Below are 16,168 nucleotides of genomic sequence, written 5' to 3'. Positions count from 1 at the left end.
GCAGACTGTGCAAAGATGCACCTGAGACCATCTAACACATCATCAGTGGATGCAGGCAGCTAGCAGGGAACGCATACACTGAGCGGCATAATCATGTCGCAGGTATTGTGTATAGAAGTTTATGTGATGAGTATGGCCTTAATAAACCACAACACTGGTGGGAAGCTCCTAGTAAGGTCAATGAAAATGACCGCACTAAGATCCTCTGGGACTTCTACATCCAAATTGACAAGCATGTCTTAGCAAACCAACCAGATATAGTGGTGGTAAACAAGGAGAACAGGAGGGCTACTATAATAGATATAGCAGTACCCGATGACTACAATATAGCCAGCAAAGAAAAAGAAAAGGTAGAGAAATATCTCCCTCTTGGAGAAGAAATTGAAAAATGCTGGAATGTAAGAACAATTGTAATCCCAGTAGTCATTGGGGCACTGGGCGCAATAACACCGGCGCATAAAATGTGGCTTGCCCAAATACCAACAACAATCAACTCAGGTGAGTTGCAGAAAAGTGCGCTATTGGGAACAGCTAAGATCTTGAGGCGAGTGCTCAAACTCCCAGGTCTTTGGTAGGAGACCCGAGTTAGAGCAGAATTTACCACCCATACGGGGTATCCGGGGTGAGGAAACAATTTTATATATATATATATATATATATATATATAAATAGCCTTTGTGCAAAGCTCATCACTTTTGTGATTTTAGCACTCTGGTGCCAGCACATTGACTTTCTTAAAGTCTGCGAGGCAACTTAGTTGTTTCGTGGCAGGAAGTCAACTCTCATTGGTAATGGGATTTGCGTCCCTTACCTAAGCTCTGAGCTGCACTGATGAGGCTTCAATAGCCGAAACAGTACTGTCTGTAGCATGAGTATATGCTCCCTTACTTCGGTTTGGTTGAGCACTCTGTGAGAGGTGCGGCACTATTAGCCTTTGTGCAAAGCTCATCACTTTTGTGATTTGAGCACTCTGGTGCCAGCACATTGACTTTCTTAAAGTCTGCGAGGCAACTTAGTTGTTTCGTGGCAGGAAGTCAACTCTCATTGGTAATGGGATTTGCGTCCCTTGCCTAAGCTCTGAGCTGCACTGATGAGGCTTCAATAGCCGAAACAGTACTGTCTGTAGCATGAGTATATATATATATATATATATATATATATATATATATATATATATATATATATATATATATATATATATATATATATATATGTATGTATATATATAAACATACAATATTGTATGCAATAATGTCTATATAAATACACCTATATTATTCTATATAAATACATTACTAGCAGATTGCCCGGCATTGCGAGGGTATTAAAAATCTGCTTATAAACAGTGAAAGGTATTCTAGTTGCCTGGCACATTGTCAATGGCTAATATGAGTAAGCTTTTAATAAAAGCTGAGAAAGAAAGCTTAAAATTATGTTGTGCCGTAACAAAAAACGGAATCCTATTTTCACCCACATAGCAACATATATCGCTCAATGAATCCATCCATTTCGGGTAGCTTAATTGGTTTGGTGTTTGCCTGCGAATGGGAAGTTCCGAGACCAAATCTTCTACAACGCAGGTTCTTCATCTTAATATTTAAATAGCTGTAGCTAGACAAACCAAAACACTCACACACTTACACCCACGAATACACACAAACTTTGAAGTTTATATACATATAGATGATGTATATACTATACCGTATATATTTTTTATCGTACACACATATTAAAATGTTGTTAATATATATTCGACTGAATACTGCCTAAATTTGCCAAGACAAAGCTCAGCACCTTATCTAGCTGCAGTACTATACCAAACATGGGCCTCAGGATTCAAGCAAAGTTGCAACTGCTTTTTTGGTTTTCTTATAACTATTACCTGTTTCTACTTTCTGTTTATTTGTTCTGGCTGTTACTTATAATTAAACGAAACACACAGGCAAAACCCGGCACACTCATGAGAGTCTGGATTCTGATACCCTTAGTTGATTTAGTCTTAGCACCACTTCATGTGTATCATTCCGGATTAGCTGTATATAAACAAGCTACTGCTGAAATTAGAATGATATCGAATTAAAAAACTGAACTCTGAGTTCACCTGATCTTATGTTGTCAGATAGCTGTGTTCTTGCATAGTTAATTCAAACATTCAAAACTGTAAGTGTTCATAATAATAAACTCAAAAGTGTAATTAGTGTCAGTTATTCCAAAACTCCAGCGTGTCACTGTGATGAGTGTTTTAGGTAGAGTAGTACTGTCTGTGATGAGTGATGTGATACAAGTTCCAGTGTGTCATTATGATAAGTGTTCTAGGTAAATTAGTACTGTCTGTGATGAGTGATATGGTACAAGCTCTAGTGTGTCACTATGATAAGTGTTCTAGGTAGAACAGTACTGTCTGTGATGAGTGATATGGTACAAGCTCCAATGTGTCACTATGATAAGTGCTCTAGGTAAAGCAGTACTGTCTGTGATGAGTGATATGGTACAAGCTCTAATGTGTCACTATGATAAGTGTTCTGGTAGAGTAGTACTGTCTGTGTTGAGTGATATGGTACAAGCTCCAGTGTGTCTCTGTGATAAGTGTTCTAGGTAGAGTAGTACTGTCTGTGATGAGTGATATGGTACAAGCTACAGTGTGTCACTATGATAAGTGTTCTAGGTAGAGTAGTACTGTCTGTGATGAGTGATATGGTACAAGCTCCAGTGTGTCACTGTGACAAGTGTTTTAGGTAGAGCAATACTGTCTGTGATGAGTGATATAGTACAAGCTCTAGTGTGTCACTATTATAAGTGTTTTAGGTAGAGTAGTACTGCCTGTGATGAGGGATATGGTACAAGTTCCAGTGTGTCACTATGATAAGTGTTCTAGGTAGATTAGTACTGTCTGTGATGAGTGATATGGTACAAGCTCCAATGTGTCACTATGATAAGTGTTCTAGGTAAAGCAGTACTGTCTGTGATGAGTGATATAGTACAAGCTCCAGTGTGTCTCTGTGATAAGTGCTTTAGGTAGAGTAGTACTGTCTGTGATGGGTGATATGGTACAAGCTACAGTGTGTCACTATAATAAGTGTTCTAGGTAAATTAGTACTGTCTGTGATGAGTGATATGGTACAAGCTCCAGTGTGTCACTGTGATAAGTGTTCTAGGTAGAACAGTACTGTCTGTGATGAGTGATATGGTACAAGCTCCAGTGTGTCACTATGATAAGTGTTTTAGGTAGAGTAGTACTGTCTGTGATGAGTGATATAGTACAAGCTCTAGTGTGTCACTATGATAAGTGTTCTAGGTAGGGCAGTACTGTCTGTGATAAGTGTAGCTTGTGAGCCTTGTTGTTAAAATTTGGGTATTATTTTAGGCAATTGTAACCACTTCAATAACGAGATTGAAAGTTCATTGTATTGCCTTTTCACGATTTATTTGAAATCCACACTATATCAGGATCAGCTTACCATGTTTGTCTAAAATGTGTGTGCCATTACAAAAGGTAGCTATTTCGGCTTACGAAAGCTTTGGTTTCTAGGATTTTTGAAGCGTACATTTTGTTGTGCATTTGGGTAGTACGTCTTTCTCTTTTGCTTCCCCTGCCCCTTGTCACCCTTTATCAACCCCAATTACTCTTCCATATCTCACAGTAACCACATCATGGTTTCATTCTTTGGGATTGCTTCAAGTGCACCTCTTTGTACGACTGTGTGGTCATGATGTGCAAAACTTCAATCTTATACGTAAGTTCACAATATCATTATAATAATTCCTATGTATTGATTTAATATTGATTCTTTTTATAGTCCTCGTAAACCTAAGGACTGCAATGCCTATCAACACTGTCAAGCTTATGCTTGGCAGATCAGGTTACAAGCTTGTCTCCGTGTCTCCTTGTGAATACTTCTCTGTTCTATTTTGATTGTATGGCATAATGTCATACGGAGACTCAAAATCAATAGGTTTGCTGCACAGCTAGCATTCTTTTGTGTTCAGGGTTAACATTGCTGACAATTGATTTAAAACCTTTAATTGAAAAGTTTGTATTCATAGTTAATACTGTATATAGGAAAGGAGTTCAGACGTGACTGATTAGGTTACTAGCTTGCTTGGAGAGCCTGCTTGTTGATTGGTGTTTGGTTTATTCTGATTGGCTGATAAACCTGCTAAAGTATGACTTATAAGCCAGCAGTTACTGCTGGCTTATAGGGTAACTATACATCTAGCCTTCTTCAGTAAGGAGTTGAACATCGCTGCCATTTGAGAAGAAATCCTTTGTCCAGTAACCAAATTTCCAAAAGGAAAGGTAAGCCAGATATTATATTATTAAAACATATGTCATGACTGTTGTGATGCATTTTCACCTGATGTTTCTAAGGAGTCAAGCTGCAAACAAGGGCTAAGCGCTTCTTTGTTTTTAGCAGGTGGTAACCATTTTCCATTTAATTAACCATTGGAAAGAGCTCAACGTACCTAGACAGTTTCAATCTACTGTGAGTATTTCTATAAATATTTATAAAGGGCTGTTGAGGTAACAGGCTAAGTTAGCACAACCAAACATCTACATACTCCATGCTTGTACATCTACTTACAATTGAAAAGCTATTTGGCTCGGTTCACTTGTTGAGTTCACCTAGTTTTTTATTCCAACAGGAACACAGTGTCACACCTTCAATGTATTGTCAAAAGGCTATTAGGATATTCACACATAACTCTTATGTAAGTATCTAGTTATAATTATTAAGTAGGTAGTTTTGTAAGCAAGCTAGCTTGTACTGTTGGTAATAACTATCTTGTACTGTTAGTAATAACAATCTTGTACTGTTACTAATGAGTATCTTGTATTGTTAGTAATAACTATCTTGTACTGTTAGTAATAACTTTCTTGTACTGTTAGTAATAACTATCTTGTACTGTTAGTAATAACAATCTTGTACTGTTACTAATGAGTATCTTGTATTGTTAGTAATAACTATCTTGTACTGTTAGTAATAACTTTCTTGTACGGTTAGTAATAACTATTTTGTACTGTTAGTAATAACTATCTTGCACTGTGATTAATACTCATTTTTTATTGTTAGTAATAACTATCTTGTACTACTATCAGTAATAACCATCTTGAACATGTTAATAATAACTATCTCATACTATTAGTAATAACTGTTTTGTACTGTTAGCAATAACTATATTGTACTGTTAGTAATAACCATCTTCTACTGTTAGTAATAACTATTTTGTACTGTTAGTAATAATTATTTTGTACAGTTGGTAATAACTATCTTGTACTCTGAGTAACAACTATTTGGTACTGCTAGTAATAACTGTTTTGTACTGTTAGTAATAACTATATTGTACTGTTAGTAATAACTATCTTGTACTGTTAGTAATAACAATCTTGTACTGTTACTAATGAGTATCTTGTATTGTTAGTAATAACTATCATGTACTGTTGGTAATAACTATCTTGTACTGTTAGTAATAAATATATTGTACTGTTAGTAATAACTATTTGCTACTGTTAGTAATAACTATCTTGTACTGTTAGTAATAACTATCTTGTACAGTGAGTAATAACTATCTTGTACTGTTAGTAATAACTATCATGTACTGTGAGTAATAACTATCTTGTACTGTTAGTAATAACTGTCTTGTACTGTTAGTAATAACAATCTTGTACTGTTACTAATGAGTATCTTGTACTGTTAGTAATAACTATCTTCTACTGTTAGTAATAACTATCTCATACGGTTAGTAATAACTATTTTGTACTGTTAGTAATAACTATCTTGCACTGTGATTAATACCCATTTTTACTGTTAGTAATAACTATCTTGTACAACTATCAGTAATAACCATCTTGAACATGTTAATAATAACTATCTCATACTATTAGTAATAACTGTTTTGTACTGTTAGCAATAACTATATTGTACTGTTAGTAATAACCATCTTCTACTGTTAGTAATAACTATTTTGTACTGTTAGTAATAATTATTTTGTACAGTTGGTAATAACTATCTTGTACTCTGAGTAACAACTATCTGGTACTGCTAGTAATAACTATTTTGTACTGTTAGTAATAATTATTTTGTACTGTTAGTAATAACCATCTTGTACTGTTAGTAATAACTATTTTGTACTGTTAGTAATAACTATCTTGTACTGTTAGTGATAACTATCTTGTACTGTTAGTAATAGCTATCAAAAACTTATTGTAGGTAATTAAACTTAGTAAGTATATACTAGGTTACCAACATTCAGAGAGGATACTTACCTAAAGTACAAGTGACTCTAGTAATTTGATGTTTGCTATCGTCTGCTATGGTTATAATATCTATAGTCAGAACAACTTAGTAATAGTACATGTCATAGACACCATGTAAATGTTAAAGCTTGAAATGTGTTGATACTCATTTACATATCCACAAGACAATGCATTGCTTTGTTTGATCAATGATATCAACCATATTTCCATTTGTTATTCCATTGGGATTTACAAAAGAGAACCTCACAGGGCTTCAATAAATATTTATTTATGTCACTGCCGGAGTGATATGGCTCACAACTACTTCTTTCCTATTACATTAGAGAACATTTATAAATACTGATAGCTGCTGTGGCCACTGTTACTGGATTAACTGGTTCATCCGTACCTATGGCTTAGACTACTAGAGTGTTCCATTATTAACCCTATCATAGGGAGAGGTATTGCTGGTTCTGATGCTTCTAATGTTGGTACTACAAACTGATCTTGGGACCTAGAAACGAGCACTACTTTCAGAGGTAGATCCGTCATTATCATAGGGGTCACCTGGCACCAGTGATAGTGGAAGATCAACGGTAGTTTGAAACCCTCTAATGCAGTGGAATGTCTTTGTCTGTAGCTCTTTTGATAACTAGTTTTGATTAAACAACACTCTCTTGTGCAACAGATTGTCATTTCTATGTTTGTCATTTCAGATTGTCATTCTTACATCAGTGTTACTAGTGTGGTCTACTAACTTCCTACACTTTTTGGCTATTTATAAATGTTAGCTCCTGATATTACAACACTACGAGCATTATTCTTTGAGCCTGTTTATGTAAATAAGTGAAGCGGGTGACATTTCATAACTAAAAAGTCCACGTACATGGCTGATAAGAGCTTATAAATGCATATGACCTTCGCACGTTAATTTGTGTAATATCATATGATATCACCTTTATCAGATATCAAGATATGAAATGATATCTTAGTCACACTGCATGTACACGTATACTTCCTCCCTTCTTCAATCACATACAATACAATGCTGGAATGTCATGAGTCACTGTTATTGAAAAGCTGTCGGACTCTGTTCTCTTGTTTATTTAACCTTTGTTGGGTTTCAATAGGAACACAACAAAGGTTAATGTAAATATGTAATAGATATGTAAATCTTTGCTAATGAGATGCATTTTCACCTGATGTTTCTATGGAGTCAAGCTGCTACCATGGTCAAAATTATTTTTGTTTTTAACAGGAGTTTACAACTTCCTATTTAATTTAGCATCAGAAGGAGTTCATCATACCTACACAGAGCTTCTATCTACTGTGAGTATTTCTATAGATGTTTATAAAGGTCTGTTAAGGTAACTGGCTAAGTTAGCATAACCCAACACCTGTATACCCCATGTCTTGTTCCCTTAGTTCCAATGTACCATGAGTTATTGAAAATCTGGCTGGTTCAGTTCTATGAGTAATTTCCCCTCGTGTTTTTTTTTCAACAGAAACACAGTATCACTCATTCAACTGTTATTAAAAAGCTATCAGGATATTAACTCAAACTTCTTATGTAAGTATCTAGTTATATTTGGTAAGTAGGTAGAGTCTCAACTACTTGCTTCACCATTGAACTATATGTAGTTATGATTTTAGTACTGCTCAAATAAATAAATTGTTTACTTTTTATAGAGAGTGAAATTCACTTTATGCGCCAGAGAACTGAAGGGCAAATCTCCAGTCTCTACAGAAAAGAAACCTTCACTTACATTCAGCTCATCCAGCGTACCAATAGAAAGACCTACTCAGATACCTGAAAGAGTAAAGAGAATGTTCTAGTAAAGTGAACTGTGAGTAGTACACACTTGTTATAAGTTCTGTTAGACCATTTTTTTCATGGGATAATGTGTTAACACCAAGTTGTCAAGTAAGGTCTTTTTTAGGCTCACCAAACGTCATTTAAAACATCAGCCATTTTGTTGGTGATATTCAAATACATATTTGGTAAAAATAATTGTGTTTTATTGTTTACTAAATGCTAGTCTAACTTCCTAAATTCTTAAACAAATCACAATTTATTCACAAGAAAAAAGCCTTTTTGATATTGCTAGTTTTAGTGTTATATTTGCTCAAACACTAGCGGTCAGGGTTGTCATCATAACTACACATTGATAAGTACTCACTGATGCCCATATGTAGCAATTACTGTTCATGTCTTCATAACGTTATAAATCGTTGACGCAAATATTCTGAATCAGAGTATAATCAGGTAGTCAACTCGCTGATGGTGAATCACTTTCTTGAGTAAATAAAGTGATTCACCATCAGTAGCTGTAAAAATACCAATGCCTTTAGAAGTGGACACAGGTATTTACTAAAATACCACATCCTACCTGTATTCTGTGAATTCGTGACTCACTGCAGAAAGGACATAGCTTAGCTGCTAGGATTCCACATCCTATCATTTGGGCACTCTCAGCTAAAGTTTATTGTTATGAGAAGGAAAAATCTTGTTCCTAGGATACCTAATTTCTTTAGGTTTCATCCTTGTTGTCATTTTGTAGCACTTGATGGGAGACTTTCCATATTTGGAGTTTTTGACTAGATCATATCTCTTAAAAGCAAGAACCTCTGGTCACTGGAAACATTACCTTCAGGTGAATTGTGTGCAGAACTTCACTCAGATTAGACCCTGAAACAGCATTTGTACAGAAAAACTAAATCTATTTAGTGAGTGTGTCAATTGTTGTGTTAGTGACCTTACTAGTAAGATGTTTAAATATGATTCAGTTAATCTATACAGAATAGAAAATCATGACTAACTAGCTCAAGGTATAGCACTAGTCGAGTGATTAGTCACTAGTAAGTCAATAGTGATTGTATGATACAGTTTAGATACTGTGGTGAAAGAGTGAGGATGACAGAGAATTGTTAACACTGAACCCTAACCTTTGTCTCATGTGATCGTATTTTGAAGACTTAATTATTAACACTTTGAAGTCTAACCTTTTATACACAAGCAAGTCCCAGCATCCTAGTCCATACTAACAATTATCTATCTACTGTAGAAGCACTTAGGGTAGCACAACTCCTGTGAACTGAATATCATTTTGAAGCTCCAAGCTTGTAGAACTCAATAAAAAAACAATATTGTAAATAGTTTTTTCACACTATTTAAAAAAATGTGATGCTTTAAAGGTAACTGAAAAAACAAAATTGTTGATGTAAACGGAGCCTGATAACGCGTGTATATTTTTAAGAATAGAGTGTGTATATTTTTAGTTGGTTGGTTAGAAGTGCCTTCCATATTTCGGCAATATCTCCAGAACGATAAAGTGCATGTTTTTGTGAATAGAAAAAGAAAAGGTTTTGTGTAACACTCATGGTGCAAAGAAGAAGCTTTTTAGTTTGTTTTCTAGTTAGCTTTTTTGTGTTTTTATCTTCGTTATAAAGATTTTGAATCAGTATGTCATAAGAAACTTCTGTTCTTCACTCGTTTATCATTTCTCACTCGATTGGAAGTGTCCTTCGAATTTTAGCAATATCTAGAACTAATAGTCTAGTCAATTATAAACTTTTGAATTTTTATAAAAACATATACCGAACAAAGCAATCAAAATGTTCACATTTTAATCTAACCGACAAGTATGGAAGTGCAAAAAGAACTAGTGTTCCGTCGGGAGCTATTTCTCATTCAATCAAAATGCCTTGAGTACTTTTAATATATCTCAAAAACCAATAGTTGTATCAACTTGAAACTTCAGAATTATCCTAGAATCTTATAATCCACAAAGTTACCACAATTTCATAATCTTTTGTAAGCTATAAGTATATAAAAAAACAAGGCGAAACTACAAATCTTAGTTTATTCGGGCGGAGGATCTGGTGGGAAAATATCTTCCCGAATTATCTCAAGTTCAGGTTTCACAGAGTTAACAATTCAGCAGGAAAAATTTGAAACTGTATCTTACTATAAAAGTTCTCTATTGCACTTTATAGATGCAATGTTTTTCAAAAAATACCTTTTTGTAGGCTCATGGGCTAGCAAACTATTGCTTCTCGTATGATCCATCAGATGATAGACAGAGACTTGTCTATGAAATAGAAAAATGCTGGTATCGTAATGAACACCCCCTCAATTATGAAGAGTTTCAAAAGCTTATTAATGAACACAAGCGATTGCTGGAAGATTACAGAAGAATGACCAAAACAGACTTTGAGAATTTGAATAGTTTCGTAGAAAATTTTGACATTGATGACCCATTCTCTGAGACCAATCTGACTCATGCCAAACAATTTTCTGACAAGCTGTTTCATGTAAATGGATTGTGCAGTAAAAACTTTGTAAAACTTTCACAGAAGATTATTAAATGTAGCTACCAACTTGTCAAACAACGAGGCTATCAGGCTCCCTGCAAATTTTCAGCCATTGCTTTAGGGTCAGTTGCCAAAGGAGAGGCAACACCATATTCTGATTTAGAATATGCATTCATTGTTGAAGAAAATGATGGGTATTTTGAGAAGCTTGCAGTGGACACATACTTCAGAATAGGAAACTTGGGTGAATCTCCTTTGAAGAGTTTTGACATTGAAGAACTGGAGTCATCGCATAACCTTCATATGCGCGAAAACATTTCTGTAAAGCCAGGTTATCGCATAGATGGGATAACAAAATCTTCTGGAAACATACCAACAGGAAACGGCAGAGATGATGGTCAACGACTAACATTTACATTGGATGAGCTGAAGAAACTTTGTGTGAAATCTGCTGAGGCACCTTTTGATGAATTTCCTGGTGATAAATCCGATATGCTCTCATCTTCCATCCTTCTCTTTACAAATGAATCAAATGCAGATAACGATTTTTTGCTCTCAGCATTCACCCAAGCAAGGCATGACTATGAGTGCACTGAAGCCAGTCAAAGTGAAATTGTAATTACAAAGCGCTTCAAGACTTTTGCTCATGACATGAGAAAATACAGTTTCTTACCCGAATTTATACGGTATCAGCCACCACAAAATCGAGATATCAAAGTCAAATCGGATATTTTCAGATACCCTACTTTACTTGCAAATAACTTAAAGATGTGTTTGAGGTTGAAAACTAATAGCTCTTGGGAACATTATGACTGTCTACATCAACAAGGTGTGCTTTCAGATGATAACCATATGTACTTAAACATCATACTGGCTCTATCTATCTATATACGGACTGCTTCGTATTTCAAAGAGGGTTGTCAAACAGAATCAATCCAAGTTGATCCAAAAATCAATCCAGATGCAGTTACAAGATACTATGTTCCAGTCAATCTTTTTGTGCTCCTTGGATGCCTTCTTATCCCAGTCAAACAGTCAATTGAGTCTGCGCTAGGGCAAATTGAAAAGTGTAGCACTAGATCAGTTTTTCAGAACGCCTCAGCTGAACTAGTTATAAAAGCTGTTTCTGTCTCTCGAGAAAATTTGTTGCCCAAGATTCAAGTTCTCTACTTCACCGGTCACTACCAAAAGGCAAAATATGATTTATGTAAGGTCGTTGGTAAGCCAATTGAGAAAGCAAGCTACTCCGAGTTCTGCCAATGCATAGAGAGCTTGACTACAAAATGCAGTACCTTAGCAACACCGCCAGCTTCAACTTCTACAACGCCCACAGAAGGTCCCTCGACGCACCGCAAGTATTCCGAACTTTGTGCCTACATTCTCTACTACACACACTGCTATGATCGTGCTGTAGAATATTTCAACCAGTTTCTCATTGCCTCCCCTGAACAACAAGGATTATGGAGGCTCTGCATTGCTCATTGTCACCAAAAAATGGGAGACCTGAAAACTGCAAAGAGTTTCGTGGATGAGGTGAGTATTTCATAAGATGTGTTGGTTTGTCACTGTCATATCTTCTTTAAGTATTTAATTAATAATAATTCAAACTGAATCACTCAAACCTTAACCTATGACCATCTTCATCCAAAATTTTTCAACATTCATCATAATACTTGAGTAAATTTGCGACACAAACATACGAGATAAGATCTAACAGGCAGCATTTGATGCTTTTACAAACATTGTCATTTTTAATTTATTTATGCACCAAGTTGTCATTCACCTAATTTGGTTTTATTATTATTATCTATATATAAAAATCTCAAAGTTTGTCATTTTTTGTTCATCGTTCGTCTGTCTGCCGTCTGTCTGTCGGTCTGTCGGTCTGTCCAACTATAGCGATTATTATCTAGCAATGAAAGATCTGTACCACCAAAGAATTGATCTCAGAGCCTCTCATTCACCAGGCGATAATCTAACCCATTAAGCTACGCGAGATGCAATGGATTCATTGACCGATCCGTCGTTATCTGATTTAAAATGCGCATAGCGACGTTGCTATGTTGTAATGTCATAGCAACGTAGCTTATCACTAAACTAGCTTATCACGCAACGTCACTAAAGTACCGCTCTCATTACTCTTATTACTAATTTTAGCAATACAGATACTAACTTACTCAAATTAGTCATTAACATTGTGCAAGGCTAATAGTAAGGGCAAGTGGCAAGCAACTACATTACCTGTCCCTGTTTATAAGCTATTTTTTAATATTCATGCGACGCCGGGCATTCGGTTAGTATTATTATAATGTATCATTATTCTATTAAATAACACTTCTTTGTTTAGTTATAAAATCATAGATTCCAAAACGTGCAAAAAGGAAAAGTTTTTAGATTTATAATCTTTACTATAATAAGAATCGTGTTTTGGCTACTGTCTGAAGCCACACTATGAGCGTTAGCAAAAAGATTCCACACTATGGAACCTAACCCGGGTATTCAGATTCACCTCTACCACATTTCCACATCTAAGAATAATTGTGCGGTTATTACACATAATGATTTGTCATTGAGCTTAGAATGGCCAGCCTTTTAGTAAAAATAGTAGAAGAACATAAGCAAACACTTTTGGATTGATTCTTTGATAAATCTCTAAAGCTGTCTGGTAGTTATCATAAGGAAGAAAATGCAATTGATGTAAAAATTGATGTATATATAAGTGATACAATAAAAAGAAAAGATAAATGAAATGATAAATAAATGGAATGATAGAAAGCAAAAAGGTTGACCATGATGAATAAAATCTTAAAAACTATCAACTATAAAAACGCAACATCTACATTTATATATAAATAAGTTATTCTGAACTAGATTTCACATAATCGAGGTAGAGTTAACTCTATCTCTAACTTGCTACATCTAATTACACACCATCCTTCTCCTTCCTCACCAAGGGTATATCTCAATTCACCAGTCTCTAAAACAAAAAACCTTTAATTCTTCGTAATACAATAGCCAAACCTTTCATGATTTTAAAAAGTTATATATTCTTTACAAATGAAATTAATATAATTGTGGTAGTGTAAACATTCCTCAAGGCAAGCTGGTGTACTCAAAGATTTCCCCATGAAACTCTTAACCTAGAGTACAGGTAACTTTTTAGCTGCCTCAGAACGGGGTCTGACGGCTGAAAGCTAGTTGGCATCAGATCGATTTATGTTTGAGCTCAATGGATTGGTGGAAATAATCATAGAGTTATGATCCATTACACAGATCTTGAATAAATTGTAGGCAAAGGTGGACTTAAAAAGTCTGAGCAACCCTTCTGACCAGAGTCTAACAGATGTATTGAGTTTAGCCTTTGGACCCAACTGCAAGCATGAGGATGCGCCTACAACCTACATCAACATTGGTTGGCTTTTTCAATGCTTGAGTGACTACAATGAGGCACTGGATAATTATTTAATGGCTTTAAAATTAGATGTAGCTTGTCGTGGGCAGAATTGTGATTCTAGCATAGCCAGTGATTATCAGTACATTGGTATGGCATATCGTGAGCGTGGTGAGTATGAGAAGTCTTTAGAGTATCTTACAAAGTCATTAGCTATGCAGCAAGCTATATATGGTGCAAACGCTAACCATAGTAGCATTGCTAGCTCCTACAGTAACATGGGCTTAGTATACAGTGATTTGGGTGAGTATGAAACCTCTCTAGAATATCATACAAAGTCATTAGCTATCGAACAAGCTATATATGGTGCAAACGCTAATCATAGTAGCATTGCTAGCTCCTACAGTAACATGGGCATTGTCTACAGTGATCTAGGTAAGTATAAAAAGTCTCTAGAATATCATACAAAGTCATTAGATATCGAACAAGCTATATATGGTGCAAACGCTAATCATAGTAGCATTGCTAGCTCCTACAGTAACATTGGAATAGTCTACACGGATTTAGGTGAGTATGAAAAGTCTCTAGAATATCATAAAAAGTCATTAGCTATGGAGCAAGCTCTATATGGTGCAAACGCTAACCATAGTGACATTGCTTGCAGCTACAGTAACATTGGCCTAGCATACAGCGATTTATGTATGTATGAAAAATCTCTAGAATGTCATAAAAAGTCATTGGCTATGGAACAAGCTGTATATGGTGCAAACACTAACCATAGTAGCATTGCCTGCAGCTACAGTAACATTGGCTCAGTGTACAAAGATTTAGGTAAGTATGAAAAGTCTCTAGAACATCATACAAAGTCATTAGCTATGGAGCAAGCTATATATGTTACAAACGATCACCATAGTGACATTGCTTGCAGCTACAGTAACATTGGGGAAGTATACAATGAAATAGGTGAGTATGAAAAGTCTCTAGAATATCATGAAAAAGCATTAATTATGTACCAAGCAGTATATGGCGCAGATGCTCATAATCTACCCATTGCTAATAACTACCATGGCTATGCTGAAACATACCAAGGTATGGGAGAATACTCAAAAGCATTAGATTATTGCAGCAAAGCATTGACTATGTATCAACAAGTACTTGGTGCAGACACTAACCATAGGGATATAGCTAAGTGCCTCAGTACCTTTGGAGAAGTGTACAGTATGGTAGGTGAGTATGAAAAGGCTTTGCAGCATCATACACAGTCACTAGATATGTACCAAGAAGTTTATGGTTCAGATGCTAGCCATGTACATGTAGATATTGCAAGGTGCTACAAAAGGTTTGGAGATGGGTACAAAAGACTCGGTCAGTATTCTAAGGCTTTGTGTTACTTTGAAAATTCGCAAAAAATGTATAAAGTTATATTTGGGATAAACTCTGCTCACCCTAAAATTCTCGAGCTAAACACTGCCATAGCCAATGTAGGGGTAACAAAGGAATGAGAGTATATGATAGGATGGGTATATGTTATTATTGAGCTACGTAGAATATAGTGACTTTGATGTTTCCATTTTGATGAAAGTTTTATAAAAGTCTGTGTAGATATATCAACTATCCAACCACTCCCACAAGTACATATGACTCATATACTACCTGTTACTAACAACTTTACTAGTTTATGATCAGAGAAATAAAACTGTATTATCTTATTATACCCTTTATTAACACCTTTCATTCTTTTCATATGTTTATTATTTATATTGTTATACTGCTCTATTTTTATTATTGTATCACCTGACACAGTTTATGATTGTGCAGCTGCTATTATAATAAAATTAAAATAACTATTCTATTGGCTGGAATACTCACAGGCTGTCATACAAGAAGTTTGATACTTGTCTTAGTGTGAGGGAAGAGCATCGCGAGCAGAGCCGGTGCCAGCATGACGGTCGATTGGCAGGCTGGGCCGGGCCTCCCCCTCTCGCCCGGACACTAGGCCGGCAATAAGGATAGGAGTGACGCAGGTCACGTAGCCACAAAACGTTATGGGGGGGAACTCCCACGCGAAATTTTTTTTAAGATAGTCTGTCTTATACCTAATTTCCACAGCTTTTCAGTGAGAGAACAAATATTTTGTAATGGTATAATTGGTAATATTTTATTACACAGTAAATTCATCTTGAGTGCTTAACTTCACAGATATGTTCATTAAAATGGAAATGAAATGA

The 16,168-nt window shown here is 35.5% G+C and overlaps 1 protein-coding gene across 5 annotated transcripts; it reads left to right on the top strand.

Moving 5' to 3' along the window:
• Nucleotides 1-4,228: 4,228 nt before the first annotated feature.
• On the top strand, nucleotides 4,229-15,787 carry LOC137386991 (uncharacterized). 5 transcript variants are annotated; one of them, XM_068073255.1, is made up of 8 exons: nucleotides 4,229-4,297; nucleotides 4,413-4,484; nucleotides 4,645-4,710; nucleotides 7,494-7,564; nucleotides 7,925-8,082; nucleotides 8,797-8,889; nucleotides 10,265-12,082; nucleotides 13,841-15,787. In XM_068073255.1, the coding sequence occupies exons 6-8, from the start codon at nucleotides 8,803-8,805 to the stop codon at nucleotides 15,440-15,442; spliced, it is 3,507 nt and encodes a 1,168-aa protein (XP_067929356.1). In that variant the 5' UTR covers nucleotides 4,229-4,297; nucleotides 4,413-4,484; nucleotides 4,645-4,710; nucleotides 7,494-7,564; nucleotides 7,925-8,082; nucleotides 8,797-8,802; the 3' UTR covers nucleotides 15,443-15,787. The 5 variants fall into 5 exon arrangements, with proteins under 5 accessions (XP_067929356.1, XP_067929354.1, XP_067929358.1 ...); XM_068073256.1 differs by having other exon boundaries at nucleotides 4,272-4,297; nucleotides 4,416-4,484; XM_068073253.1 differs by lacking the exon at nucleotides 4,645-4,710.
• The last annotated feature ends 381 nt before the right edge of the window (nucleotides 15,788-16,168 follow it).

The sequence above is a fragment of the Watersipora subatra genome, chromosome 2 (genome assembly GCF_963576615.1).
Source record: "Watersipora subatra chromosome 2, tzWatSuba1.1, whole genome shotgun sequence".
NCBI classification, from domain to species: domain Eukaryota; kingdom Metazoa; phylum Bryozoa; class Gymnolaemata; order Cheilostomatida; family Watersiporidae; genus Watersipora; species Watersipora subatra.
This window is presented reverse-complemented; position numbering and strand designations above follow the sequence as displayed.

Excerpts from the sequence above, each read along its gene's own strand:
- LOC137386991 (XM_068073253.1), top strand. The coding sequence starts at position 8,803 with ATGGGAGACTTTCCATATTTGGAGTTTTTGACTAGATCATATCTCTTA. Across the intron at positions 8,890-10,264 it reads ACTGGAAACATTACCTTCAG|GCTCATGGGCTAGCAAACTA; the intron begins GTGAATTGTGTG and ends ACCTTTTTGTAG. Across the intron at positions 12,083-13,840 it reads CAAAGAGTTTCGTGGATGAG|GCAAAGGTGGACTTAAAAAG; the intron begins GTGAGTATTTCA and ends AATAAATTGTAG.